At 38.6% G+C, this 14,399-nt stretch overlaps 2 protein-coding genes across 3 annotated transcripts in view; both read left to right on the forward strand.

Moving 5' to 3' along the window:
* The first annotated feature begins 250 nt into the window (after positions 1 to 250).
* On the forward strand, positions 251 to 4,968 carry LOC117292209 (aquaporin-8-like). Its single transcript, XM_033774172.1, has 5 exons — positions 251 to 571; positions 1,282 to 1,408; positions 2,145 to 2,395; positions 3,046 to 3,180; positions 3,516 to 4,968. Exons 1-5 carry the CDS (start codon positions 348 to 350, stop codon positions 3,559 to 3,561), a joined length of 783 nt encoding a protein of 260 aa, XP_033630063.1. The 5' UTR covers positions 251 to 347; the 3' UTR covers positions 3,562 to 4,968.
* A 453-nt stretch (positions 4,969 to 5,421) lies between these two features.
* LOC117292210 overlaps positions 5,422 to 14,399 on the forward strand; it is a 41,249-nt gene continuing 32,271 nt past the window's right edge. For both annotated transcript variants that reach the window (XM_033774173.1, XM_033774175.1), the window contains exons 1-9: positions 5,422 to 5,846; positions 6,539 to 6,733; positions 8,077 to 8,159; positions 9,214 to 9,405; positions 10,215 to 10,348; positions 10,985 to 11,114; positions 11,572 to 11,737; positions 13,081 to 13,190; positions 13,833 to 14,054. In XM_033774173.1, coding sequence (XP_033630064.1) covers positions 6,540 to 6,733; positions 8,077 to 8,159; positions 9,214 to 9,405; positions 10,215 to 10,348; positions 10,985 to 11,114; positions 11,572 to 11,737; positions 13,081 to 13,190; positions 13,833 to 14,054 — 1,231 coding nt within the window. In that variant the 5' untranslated portion in view covers positions 5,422 to 5,846; position 6,539. The remainder of the gene's footprint in view (positions 5,847 to 6,538; positions 6,734 to 8,076; positions 8,160 to 9,213; positions 9,406 to 10,214; positions 10,349 to 10,984; positions 11,115 to 11,571; positions 11,738 to 13,080; positions 13,191 to 13,832; positions 14,055 to 14,399) is intronic.

The raw sequence follows: 14,399 nt of genomic DNA on the forward strand, positions 1-14,399 counted from the left end.
TAATATTAACCGTAAACAAACAATGAATGCATACCGGGCTGTGCCAGTCTAACCCTGGCAGTGCATTTTGTGCACACTATTAAAAAATGTCGTCTGCCAATTCCCGCCCAATGTAAATTCACCCCGGAAATCCAACCCTCCTATTGGTCAACTGAAATAGATAACGGTTCGTTCAGACAGTAAAAAGCGTCGGTTGTATGAAACGCAAAGTCCAAAGGGTACATTTTATATTTGTTTTCCACAACCTAGCGCCATTTTGTTGCTTATTTTTCTCCAACAACAGTCGTGTCAAAGTGATTTTAGAGGGTAAATCTGCGCCATATTTTGAGGTTTTAAACTCGTCCAAAATGAGCGGTCGGGAAGTTGGAAAGCATGATTTGGATGTTGAGGATGAAGAGCGGGAAATAACTACTTTTGAGAAGTATGTCCAGTCAACTTTTGCCGAGTTGGTTGGCACGATGTTCTTTACATTCATCGCTTGCCTGGTGGTCACATCGCAGGATGTTGTAGCTATTGCATTCGCAGAGGGACTGGCCATGGCCCTTCTCTGCTCAGCCTTCCTAAACATCAGGTTTGATACGAATATCCTTTGTATTTTAGCTTAATTTCAAGAGAAGTAAATTACCTCCTTATTACAGATACTTTCTAAAAAGTCTGATAAATCATTGTAACACCAACTTATTCACTAAAAATTACTTCAGTTTTCTGTTTACTTATGTTTTTTCAAATTCTAGAGTTTGTAGTTCTTCCATTGTAGAATCATTGTCCATTTTATTATTTAGCTTGACTTGACGAAATAAGTTAACATTAAAAAACAAAATAACAGTAACGCTTCTCATAATCAAATTTTGGAGCATACAAAAATGATGTTTTCTGCCATAAACACATCAGCCTAATTCGAGGTGAAATGTTTCTTAAATTGCTATATAAAACCTACCATCGAAAGCTGCTGTGGGCTTCTTACCAATTGGCAAACAGTTTACCGTGATTACCGAACGAATACGTTCTCTTTGAAGTAAACTGATTTACTTCATTGACATACAATAAGGGTGTGCTCAATGAATGTTATACTGCGAAAAGTATCCAGTTACGTAATAAAGCATTCCAACTATGGGAGATTCAGTACAGTAGGCCGTCTTAATTAAATACATTTTATTGCATCACAGTATACAGTCTAAAGTCTTTCTCTTTAAAAAAGAGAAACTCCGTGTGTCATTGTGTATTTCCATTAAGAAGAGACCATTTTCTAAACGCCTTGGTTTTTTTCTGATTTGGCGGCAGCGGTGGGATATTCAACCCAACGTTGACGTTCGCAGTGTGTCTCTCAGGAGGCATCAGCCCTCTGCTGGCTGTGCTCTACTTCTGTGTGCAGATATGCGGCGGCTTGTTGGGAGCAGCTTTCGTCAAGGTAAGCCAGTTTGTAACTTGTTTTTCATGTGTCATAATATTACAGATAAGCAAAAAACTGTAATCGTACTTACTTACTTACTTACATACTTACTTATGACTGGTAGGTTAAATTTATAGATTAAAGCCTTTGAGGTCAACCCCATATCCATTTTGTTTTCTCCAGAACTTGTATTCTTTCTAAAAAATGTCCGTATCCTGCCACCACGATTTCATTCGTTAGTATGAAACAAATTCTATTTTACTCAAATGAGATAGTCCTGTTTCTCTTGGTAAAATATTAGTGAAAAAGTAGTCGCAGGGTACGGAAATCTTTCCCTTTTTCTTTGAACTAGTGTTGCGTTTGTTGTTTTCACATTTTCGGGAACATTGTTCCGCAATTCAACAACTCGTTTGGACTGGGAGAAGAAGTTTTGTTGTCCCTTGTTGATCCTTTGTTTTGTAAAAAAAAATCCGTATCCTGCCACCTCTTTTTTATTTTTTTTTATTTTTTTTATTAAATAAATAAACCCAAACGAGATTTTCTTTTTTTTATAAGCTGGTGGCAATTAATTTACGAAAATCTTTCCGCTTTTTGAATAGCTTGAAATTGTGTCCCCTGTGCTTGTTTTTATTATTTTATTTTTTGAGACATTGTGAAAAGCTCGTTTGGTTGCTTACCATGACAGCTCTTTTTAAGGAAGTACATTCATCAATACTATTGAGAATTTAATTGTGTGATGTTTTTTCTCCGTCAGGCCGTCCTTCTCCAAGATTCATACAGTGACATTCGCGGAGGTTGCAACAAGTTCCGTGGTAGCGTACCTTACGATAAGTACGACTCGCTCCATGAGCTGGGTGTATCTCCTGGTACAGCGGTCATCATTGAGGCTCTGCTGTCTCTGTTTGTCTACATGTCTTATCTTCAGGCTAACATGGATAACAGAGGCAAGCACCTTACGGGACCACTGGCTTATGGGTTCTCCATCACTGTCGGCATCTTGACTGGGTGAGTTGGGTCAATCTAATGTGGTTTCACTGTCCTTGCATTTGCTGTGGTAACAGATGGGGGAATGTTGTGATTCTAGTTCTCAAAAAGTTTGGGTTTGAAGACAAATTGACTGGAGCGAGACTTGAACCAACGACCTCCGGATTAACGTAGGCCCTACCGGCGCTCTACCAACTGAGCTTTCCAGCGCTATCTTGGTGGTCTCCATCTGTGTTTGGGGTGTCAGTTGGAAGTCATTTAACCATTAGATGCCTGTCGCCAGGGGCGGGTTTCACTGTCTTTTCTCGAGTTAGGACAAGTCACTCGTCTTAACTCAGGACTAGCCCAGGGACCACACCCAAATTTGCGATACAACGTGGGAAACGACAAAATAAAACATAATGAAATCGTCCACGTATAACACAGTTATTGAAATAATAATGGTAAAATACTATGGCTTTTCTTATTGGACTGCTTGTGTAAAAAGAAAAGACTTTTTGGCGGCTATTAGAAATTTAGAATTTATGTTTTTATATGTGTAAACTTATCCTGGCAGTTCTGTCTCTTAACCAAAATAGTCCCCATGCGCCTATTGGGTGAAAAATAATGTTTGTTGTACATTGAATAATTAATACTTTGCTGATTGGAGAATTTGATTAATTTGATTCCAGAATGCACTCCTCCGGTGCCTCCTTCAACCCTGCCCGGAGTTTCGGACCAGCCGTTGCATCCGGTTATTGGGATGAACATTACATCTACTGGGCCGGACCAACCATCGGTGGCCTATTAGCCGGAACATTCTACAGGTTAGTAAAACAAAAGTATTATTTTTTTTCTCTTAAAGGCACTGGACACCTTTGGTAATTGTAAAAGGCCAGTATTGTTACTTGTTTTATCCCAACATAAATATACATAAAGTAACAAATCTGTGAATAATTTTGCCCAATTGGTCATCGAAGTTACAATAGAGTAATGAACGAAAATATACCCTCGATTCACAAATTTTAATGAATGCCTGAGAAAAGCTTCAGGCCTGAAGTCTTTCTCATATCCAAATATTTTAGTTAGTAATTACCTTTCCGTTTAGTTTACTTTATCTTTGAATATTTTTAATTCACGTCCAAATTCTTCTTCATCGTAGATTCATTCTCGGTGACAGCAACAAGCGGCTCATCATGAGAGACTGATGGGGGACAGAGGCACGAACGACGGCAGGGTGAGGAGAGACCGTCCTGCAAAGTTCGTGGGAAGTTGTTCTTCCCTTAAGTATCAACCAACACAAATGGCTGCACAAAATGCAACAAATAAAAAGTTTCATAAAATATGAATAATATTATTGACGAAAAGGAAATAAGGCTACAAATTTGTAACTCTTGCTTTCCATTATAATCAACAAATTTAAAGTTCAGGCAAAAGGATCGAAACAGATTACTAAAACTCTATAGATATTCTCTCAATTTATTAAAATCCTTTGTTTATATTCATTTAGTTTAGAAAGTGTGTTTAAGCTTCAATCTGCCATTACCAGGGAAGCTGACTGTTTAGGGTAAATTTTGTGAAAGAACATTATTTTTACTTACATTTTCCGTGAAACTACGAATGCCTGTTCTATAGAAGCTTCCAATTTCGAATAAAGCGACTTTTAAATTGGCCGCCTTTGGCGAGAGTGGCAGGGAAATTTAATTTTTTTTTGGGAAGCATGGCTAGTACAGTCTTTTAGAATAGGATTTATACTTGTATAAAGAATGTTTTCACAGTCTTTTTGCAACCACTTTTGAGTTAATGCGTGTAAATATTGTTATTGGATGTATAGAGTACGGTGAGGACCAAATTCACGGTCATTTTGGCCAGACCATAATATTCAGAGCACCATTTCAAAGGGTTAATACAAGAAGTTAAGCACAAGAATAAGCCGAGCACAACGTTAAGATTACCAGCTAAACTACCATGTCATTGTACACATTTGTGACTGGTATTCTGCTCATTTCTGCTTAGCAGAAACCTGTTAAGCAATATTGTCTACTTCGACACAAGGGGAGTCTGTTTAGATTCGTTGACATAAATTACTCGGATTTATAACTATTTTTTCCATACTGCGAAGTTGATTAGTAGTTTATCTGTTTTATTGTTATTTTTCTTTTCTCTTTTTGCTACTAGTTTAACCCCTATTGGCAACCGGTAGAGCAAAGGTGTACAGTAAAGTGTTTGTGAACTTTGACGACATAATTTCAGATCAAAGTTGAAAGTGGAAACAAGAGTATCACAGGTGTTTATAGATAAGGATTTAGTTGAGCTACAAATCCGTTGACAAAATAATTGCGAATGGTTCAACGACAACAGAAAGCGTAGACAATTCAAATATTAAGAGTTAACCATTAAGTTTTAAAATGTTTGTTAAAATAATATAAATAATTATTGTACTCGGATTTTTATAGCATAGATTGCATGGATGATAGAGCTCAGTTTTAGCAAAAAGAAAAAGTTCGTCATGAAATAATTATGAATAACTTTTAAACGGGGATTTGTTTGTTTTTTTTGCTTCCCCAAATGCTTTGAAAATGATTAAATATAGAGCATTATAAACTCTTTGTTCTTCTAAAAAAACAGAAAAGTATCTCATTTACTTTGTTTTGCGTGTTATATTGGAACGATGTTATGCTACCTCTTGCATAAATTAGGCATACGTTGGGGGGGGGGTCAGATGATGAGACTTGGTGCACGACTTTCTTATGACCATTTTGTTTTTAATTCAGTAAAATCATTGAAGCGAAACACAGTAGAAACAGAGTGCAAAATAAAATGGATATAACAAACTGATACTGCGCAATTTGGTCCTTGCTCTGCAAGCCCCAACCCCCACCCCCCGCCCGCGCTAAGTGGATGGGCGGGGTCGAATTCCGACTCTCCCATTCTTTTCAATAGAGGGCGCTCTTTCAAAACTCCGGTGGTAGTCGGAGCCTTATTAGTCTTGTTCCTGGACTTAGTTACGTATAAGGGATACTAATTGTCGCGGGATCTTTAATTTTCACAGCTGATCGTGTAAACAGCTTTGTCCGATCGTTACAACAAAACATTTCATCCAAAGTGTGGTTTATTGTTCATTTGCGGCCGAAAAAATTTCTGGAATGTATAAGCTTTGTTCTCACATTGTATTCCGAATTCTAGTACTGTTCTACCTCTTTTCCCCCGACTTGATCTTTGATGGGAGTGGCGAAGATCGTTGCGTGGCTGAGTCTGAGCGGACCAGCAGACACTGAAATTCAGACCGTCCTGCGCTCCGTCGGCCCCGGGTGACCAAGCCAGCGCCTTCCACTATTATTTCCCGTTATTTTTCTGTTGGCGTTTTAGTGCACTGTTGTGTTTGGTTTTCTTTTAGTGTACCCATCTCCTTTAGTTTCTTTTTCTTTGGACATCGAACATGTTGAGAAATCTTCATTAAATTACTGAACAGAAGGAGTGTTTTTAATTCAAGGTGAGTGCGTGAAATTTTGTTGAACTTTTTAGTTTGAAAACCAACTTTGAAAACCAACTAGGGGCGGAAGGGCAATCCACTGCTCTGCTACCAGTGACTAGTACTAGTACTACTAGTACTAATCTGTTGAAGTTCCCTCATGAATATTGGCCTAAGAATCATGCTTTTCAAAAAGACCCATTACACTCTAGTCTTTGGCCGATACTGACTGACATATTTTATTTTATTTTATGTGATACTCTGCTGATAAATTAGGCCTGTTTAGTTATTATTAGTGGTTTATTAAAAACATTCAAACTTCGCAGCCAAAAGCTGAATTGAGTTAAGTAATAAAATACAGAGTAAGTAAGAGGAATATCAATTCCTACCTTGGGTTCCCCGAATTAGTTTAATTTTGAATGTTTTTTGTTCTTGTATTGTAGCTCTTCTTTGTGAGTCTTGTCAAGCAAGAGCGGCTTTCACTCATTAGCCTTGTTTGGGTCAAATTTGCATAAATGAAAATAAATAAGTAAAAAATAACTTATCAGCATTGTTTGAATAGGGCTACTCCAAACCAGTGTCACAGCAACCTTGGAAGTTATAATGCATCAGTTTATTCAGAATCTTCTGAACTATTATGTTCAAACTCAAAGTCAACTGCAACTGCAAATTTATGTACCATTATAAATAACCTCTATTAACAATTCATGTAGAATGAAGGCTTCCAGTTTTTGTGCAATTTTGCTGTGGTTCTGCTGGCAGTTCAACAGCCTAATTGAAGGAACGTATTTGAATGCTGATGTCGGCCTTGGAAATGAAGATCTACTGTCGGTGATTCAGAAAGAAATGTCTGTGTTTACGAGGCATTTGGATGATATAGCAATGCATGAGTACCATAGGTTACACAGGTGAGTGGGGTGATCCCTGGTCATTGCCTTGGTGCCCTTGAAATGCACCAGAAGAATTTTAAAATTTCCTCTACCCAGGAGAAAATGCGAAAAAGTTTCCGTATGGCGCCACCACTTTTTCACTATTTTTTTTACAAAAAGAGATATCTCATTGAGGTAAATTAGATACTATATTAATTCATATCGAATAAAAAAGTGGTGATCCATACAGAAAAGTTTCCAAAAATGCCTTGGTGCCCTTAGCCTTTCAAAAACAAAGCATACAGGCATGTGCTCAATTCCTCAAACTATCTCAGCTCCTTTGGGAGTAGGCCCTACATACAGCCTGTTCTGCCCAGTATATAGCACACCAAGCATACATCAATCACAAGAAACATTTCTTCCCTCACAGGTACCCATTTACCCCTGGATGAAGAGAAGCAATTATAGAATGTACTTTGCTTAAGGACACACATGTCATGACCAGGATTCGAACCCACATCCTGATGATCAGCCACCAGTCCTTGACTTGAGTCAGGTTCACTAAACCATAAAGTTCATATCAATAATGGTCGCTGTGGTTGAGTAGTTTGAATCCAGACTTGCAATCACAAGGTTGATGGTTCGAATCCTTCAGAAAGTTAAAAAAACAAATCCATCCACTTTAAGCAAGGTGACAGGGGGTATATTCACGAAAGACAATGACCCTCAGGATTGTGAGAACTGTTTCTTAGATCTAAACCACATTACTGTAATGGAATTCCTTTCTCAAAATAGTTTACACTTTTGTTCAAAGGGAAGGTACACGTTTTGGTAATTACTCCAAAAAAGTAAAAATTAACTTAAAAACTGACTTGGTACTGAGCATTGGAGATCTGTTGATAATATACAACATTGTGGAAACGAATCCCTCTGAAGTCTTTTATTTCTATCTGAAAGCACACAAATTCGTCCAACAAGGGTGTTTTTTCTTTCATCATTTTCTTGCAACTTTGATGACCAATTGAGTCCAAATTTTAACAGGTTTGTTAATTTATAGTTATGATGGGATACACCAAGTGAGAACACTGGTCTTTGACAATTACCAAACATGTACAGTGGATTTAAGTGCCTTACTCCAGGGCACAAGTGACATGACCAGGATTGGAACCCACACTCAGCTGCTGACAACACCTGAGCTTTGGTCATGTGAATTAGACCACTCAGCAACTACAGCGCTTCTCACAGTGTACGTTTTTATGGTCATTAACTTTTTAAATGGTTACCAAAGTATAACCCTACCCTTAAAGACTTTTGAATAGACTTCAAGTTCAACTGCAATAGAAGTTTTTATTTTATATAACGTTGTTTTCTCCAAATGGCAGAACTTCAGAGAGACACAGGTCCAAGCGATCATTTGATTACAGACATGGCTTCAGTCCGAACACTGGTGTTGGTAACAGGGAAGGTAAGAAAAAAACCTCACCCCCTTAAAAAAATATAATTCCCAAAAGCAGGCCTCGAAATAACCCACAGCACCCACAGCAATTGCTGTGGTGCCCTGGGCCCAATTTTATAGAGCTGCTTTAAGCATAAACTTTAAGCTTAACAATTTTCAGCAGAAATGAGCAGGATACCAGTCACAAATTGTATACTTGACATAGTTTGGCTAGCATGATTTTGTTGTGTTTAGCTACTTTTTCTGCTTTTAAAAGCAACTATATGAAATTGGGTCCAGTTCTTTTGCTGTGCTCTCTGCAAAATTCAAAAACAAATTTACATTTTCCTCATAGAAGTGTCCCTTCACCAAATGAAAATTGCTGTGCCCCTTCAAGAAAACTTCAAGAAAACTAAATTTAATGCCTGCTTGGTCAGTGTTAAATTACATAGGGCTGGTTTGCAGAATAAATTGCTTTGTAAACAAGTATCCTTGGTAGAAAGAAGCTAGCATTCAGGTTGGTTTAGGAGTTCGTTTTTCTGCCTTTCACCTGGATGGATACCAGCTTAACTGCCTCAGACCGAACCTTCAATTTAAATTATGCGCCTTATTTTTTACCACGTGAGAGGGCTCTCAAACTTTCACCTCCGAGGGTAGATTAGCTCATACCCAAACACTATTAAAGACTGGTACACATTACCACCATTACCACCATCGACCTTTAAAGGAGCAGTTATAAACCACCTCTAAAGCAACTTAAAACTACAAGGCAACAAAAGTGACAGAACGGGTATTAAAATTGTGCAGGAGGAATTGCGTATACTCTGATCCCGGAAGTGATAAAAATACTATTGAGAGCGCCCTCACGCGGTCAAAAATACGGCGCATTCAATTCAATGGACCAACTTTTAATGGAACAATTTTTATCTTGCATTGTGGTGTAGTACAACTAAAAAATGAATGAAGATAAAGAGTACCTTGCGCTAGGATTTAATAGATACTGCCTCTGGTTTAAAAGATTCAGGAATCATGCCATGTCAACAACTGTCAAATTGCGTACAATTTTGTTGTTGGTCTTTTACAGATTCTGAGGTCCTCAATCTTGAGATGCTGTCCAATACATCAGTGTCGTCAACCCAGAGTGTCAAGGAGTGGGGCTTCCTTCAGACCAACAACGCAAGTTTGTTAGCTGCCCTCGTTGGCCAGACGTTGACCATCTTTAAGCTACAGCTGAATCAAACGGATGAAACGCTCTCTCATGTAGTAACTTTGCAAGGTAAAAAAAAAACCTCTTGCCTTAACTTGATCTCACCCTAGCACTGTTAGGGCCTTGTCACCTTTGGCAATTTCTTTCAAGTTAGGCCAAGTAAAAAAAGAAACATGTTTAGCGTCCCTGCCCGCTTCCCCTCTGCTTCCCCTGTCACTCTAACCCCTTTTTGCCTCCTCATTCCCTTTACCTTTTTGCCCCTGTAGCCCAACAAGTTGTTTTCATTAGAACTTCTTGCTGGTCTATTTGGTAAGACACTGCTCTAGAATTGCAAAGCTGTGATTTTTGTACAGATTTTTCTGAAAGTACTGATTATACAGTGCTAACATAAATTGGTGTAAGGGTAGAACCAATTTAAAGGAACACGTTGCCTTTGATCGGTCGAGTTGGTCTTTGAAAAACGTTTGTAACCGTTTGTTATAAAACGCATATGGTTAGAAAGATGATTTAAAAGTAGAATACAATGATCCACATAAATTTGCCTCGAAATTGCGTGGTTTACTTTGCGAACCAACACGGTCGGCCATTTATGGGAGTAAAAAATTTGACTCCAATAAATGGTCGACCGAATTAGTCAACGAGGTAAAAGGAAACCCACGCAATTTCGAGTGATACTTGTGTGGATCATTATATCTACTTTTAAAATATCTTTGTAATCATAAAAATATTTTATAACAAATGGTTACAAACGTTTTTCAAAAACCAACTTGACCGTTGCAAGGCAACGTGTTCCTCTAATATTCTTTATCCCCAAATTTACACATCTTTTAAACTTCCAAAATGTTATGATTTTAATGAAAGTTTTGATTCTACTCTAGATGTGTCAAAATTTGAAATCTTCAATCGTCCTATTTGGGAATCAGGCCACATCGTTGACACTGACTACTGCCTAACCGTCTTCAATACCTATGGCTACATGATACACTACAAGGTGTCTCAATTCGGCATAGAGGTACAATAAAGCTCATTCCTCCTTTTGTTGGATATTTTTTCTTGAGTTTTAATATTTTTGTACAACCCATTTATGGGTCATCAGAGCAAGCCAGTCGAAATGTTTAGACCAATTAAGAACTCACTCCACGGTAGTGAAGTTTATAATGAGAAGTCCCCTCGATCCACCAAAAGTCATGGCTTGATTTTTTACCTTTCGCCAAGATAGATCATAAAAGGACAGGACAGTTCTTAGTAGAATATAAAGCAAGACTAGCATTCTCCTGAAGACCAGCAGAGTATACTGTTCGAAACGTCGAGACCAACCGGCTCTTTTCAGAGCCAACACTTGGAGCCAACACTCCCTCAAAAGAGATTTTACACAAGGTTGTACCCACAAGTCGAATATTCATATTTATATTTGCAGTTATTCTTAAAGCAAGACAAGTTCTTGAACATACATGTAATCTACCCAGCAAGTAGATCCACACATGGGGTTACCGCAAACCAAATATATATTGATACCTCACCATACAGTGCCTCAAATCTGATATGCCCAGATATAGTATGGCCATCTTTTCAAAGTTCAATGGAGTAGAGTTACCAAATACTGAATGGATATTTTACCATTTTTTATATCTATTGTGTTTTTCCTCAGTACCAAAACGTAGTGGACTTGAGGACTCTGACTGTCATTGATCTGCAGCATTTTTCAGTTAATGCAAACCTATACCTGGGAGTGCTAACCCAAAATGGCTACCTAAGACTCTATATATGGAGCAGTAGATGTAAGTATACTTAATGTGGCCGCGTGGCGTGTTGTGGCCTGGCAGTTAAGAGCATCAGACTTAAGTTCTGGTGTTTCTGATTGGCAGAGTGTGGGTTCAAGTCCCAGTCGTGACACCTGTGTCCTTAAGCAAGACACCAAGACAATTAACCATGATGCTTTATCCATCGGCTGGGATGTAAAGCCGTTCCGTTGGTATTATTTTGTTTCGCTCCCTTCATACACTAATTTTTCATTGTTCTAGCTGCCCCCCATCATCCTAATAACTGTATTTTACTGTTCATTCTGTTGTAGGGCTGGGCCTGCAATTATGTTTTGCTTTGTTGTTCTGTTTTGATTTGATAATTTCTAATTTTGCCTTGAATTGTATTTTGTGTTCTTGTTTTGTTGAGGTCAAATAAATAATAACAACAGTATATTTCCCTGAAGAATTTGCAATTTCATCTTTTGAAATATAGTCGATCAATTCATAACATCTGAGGAGCTATCAGTGCCTACACTCTGCTACAACATGCAAGCTTTTCACATTTACGGCCGGTACTACATTCTGGTCTCCGTCGGGCTGGGAGAGTCGGTGCTCTTAAAGTATCAGAGTCGTCACAGTGCCTTCAGAGAGTACCAACTGTAAGTATTCAGGGAACCAGTTTCACACAGCATTGGATGGTATTTTGGCTGGTAGCCTTGTTAGATAGAAAAGATAAAAACCTTGTGGTTTATATTGATATCTGAAACAAAAAGTCGCATCCCCTTAAGGTGATCCCCTCGCTGCCGCTTCCCAGGTTGTATCGTAATTTGGGTGTGATCCCTGGCTACACGGCAGTTAACGGTTGTATGGCTTCTGACTGGCACCCCCGAACAAAGATATTGACAAAATAGGGACACCGCCAATATAGGGCTAGATAGCTCAGTTGGTAGAGCGCCGGCACGTTAATCCGGAGGTCGTTGGTTCGAATCCCACTCTAGTCAATTCTTTGTTCAACCCCAAAAATCATTTCAAAATTTACCCAGTCAGTTTCTCTTGTGGTTTATATTGATAAGATAAAAACTATGTTCATAAATACCTGAGACAGTTTTCGCTATTCCTATTGGTGTAGAGCGCGTCACGTGGGTGTGTATAAACCTTTGTTTATGACCAGTAAAAAGTGTTGAAACATGGGCGTGACACACGAGCTTGCACCTGTTTCTTATAAGACAGTTTCTTCATTCCTATTGGTCGAGAGCAACGGCTGAAACAGTTGTGCCACATCACGCAATACGCGCAACGCGCACAGCATTCCCTTACAAGGAGTTGTTTACTCGAGGGCCTTACGATTTCATAGCTGGAGGGGTGTTGTGTTGAAAGAAATCATTGAACATTTATAATTTTTGCATTTGTTTTACTTTTTGATCAAAAAGTGTTGATGTTTTTGACCGCAAAGGTATTTATGAATGGGAATCAAAGTGTGTTGAATCGGTTTTCAACTAGTGGTTCAAACCCGCCGAGGCCTGGTTCTTTATAATTTACCTCGACTTCGTCACAGTAAAATTATCAAGAACCAGGCCTCGTTGGGATTAAACCACTAGTTGAAAACCTCTTCACCACACATTGATTCCCTTATTATCGCGCACAGGGGAAATTAATACAATGGGGCACGAGATGTAGACCCATAATCCGAAAACATGACTGATTCTAGATCTTTAGATCTGGGCCCAAGTTCATGGCTCTGCTTATCGTAAGCAAAGAATCTTCTCTTAACGAAACAATTGTATTTCACTGGTTAGCAGGGAATTTTTGCGGTAAGCAGAGCCATGAAATTTGGATTCACAAGTTCCATTCTAGTTTAAAAAAGATGTATTCAAACCCAAATTATTATAAATTTACCCAGTCAATTTTCTTTGTGGTTTATTACTCGCGGTTTTATTTCATGAGATGATTACAAATTTTAAAAAGATATCAATTGTTTTCCTCGTGCTGTTTTTGTTTCCAGTTTATTTTCACAGGGTTCAAAGAGAGTGAAATACTTCTCAGAGTCGTACGAACATTACGTTGTGTTTATTGATGACCAGGGTCTGACATCCACTTTCTTCCAGTGGAATGGTATGTTAATACTTTTGTTATGTAGAAGAACCTGTCTATTTCAAAGGCAAAAATATACCTTCTTTTTTTTTAAACCGTTTGATTGTTTTAATCCTGTATAAATGTTGATGTACCTGTAGATAATAAGACTAACACACAAAAGTGTCATTTCAAAAGGTGGTCACCTTTTTTAAGGTATCGCCCAAAATCCAAGGCAAATATTTCCACGCAGGAAGAACAATCCCCAATATGAATACACAATCTGAGAAAGGTTACTTTCAGTAATACTTCTCAGATTCAAATTTTGAATCATAAAATTTGATCTCTTTTATCATAACCACATTACTTTGAAGTGAAATGTTTCTGAAAATGCTCGGAAGTGCAGCTGCCAAACATCACCTCGGACCAATAAAAACACAGATATAGAAAGCTTATGTCTCTGCACATTTATCAAATGAAATCATTGCATCCAGGATGTCTTATTGGCCAGCTGTTGTATCATGAATATTCATTGACAATAACACCAGATCCATTTCCAACCAATCAGGATGTCTAATTGGCCAGCTGTTGTATCATGAATATTCATTGACAATAACACCAGATTCATTTCCAACCAATCAGGATGTCTTATTGAAGGTGAGATTACTGCTTTCTCTTTCTCAGGGGTCGTATTCCTTCAAATGCAAGTCGTGGATACATTTGGAGCAAATAGCTGGAACTCGATCACAGTTCCAGGAGTAGAAGATGGCACCCTCATTATTCTTGCAAGTAATAGCTCCGCCCCTGAAGGGACGCACCCCTTCATGACCTACATGTACGATACGGGAACCCTAGACTTTCAGTTCTGGAACCGGTCATCTCTGTTGGCTGTTCTCAATCCACCAGGTAAATTTACTTTCACTCTATTTTAGAATTATTCAGGGCCCGATTTCATGGCTATGCGCTAACGATCACCATTCTCTGCTTGGCTTGCACTCAATGCCAAATTGCTCAGATAGCTGTGTAAGCGTAGAATGCCGGGTAACGTGGAGTACGCTCGCGCACAAGCCAAAATTCCCTGCCAACCCATGCAATATGCTTGACAGAATTCCCTGCTTGCGCACGAAATTCCCTGCTTGTGCAAGCGCTGACTCTTTGCTTTTGGCAAATTGGGCCCTGGCCAAGGACTCTCAAGAAAGCGAACTTTATCACTCTACTAGCCAAGAACCCAATGGAGAGAAGACAAGGGAA

This window comes from Asterias rubens, chromosome 7, assembly GCF_902459465.1.
Source record: "Asterias rubens chromosome 7, eAstRub1.3, whole genome shotgun sequence".
NCBI classification, from domain to species: Eukaryota; Metazoa; Echinodermata; class Asteroidea; order Forcipulatida; family Asteriidae; genus Asterias; species Asterias rubens.

Excerpts from the sequence above, each read along its gene's own strand:
- LOC117292209 (XM_033774172.1), top strand. The coding sequence starts at position 348 with ATGAGCGGTCGGGAAGTTGGAAAGCATGATTTGGATGTTGAGGATGAA. Across the intron at positions 572-1,281 it reads TCAGCCTTCCTAAACATCAG|CGGTGGGATATTCAACCCAA; the intron begins GTTTGATACGAA and ends ATTTGGCGGCAG. Across the intron at positions 1,409-2,144 it reads TGGGAGCAGCTTTCGTCAAG|GCCGTCCTTCTCCAAGATTC; the intron begins GTAAGCCAGTTT and ends TTTCTCCGTCAG.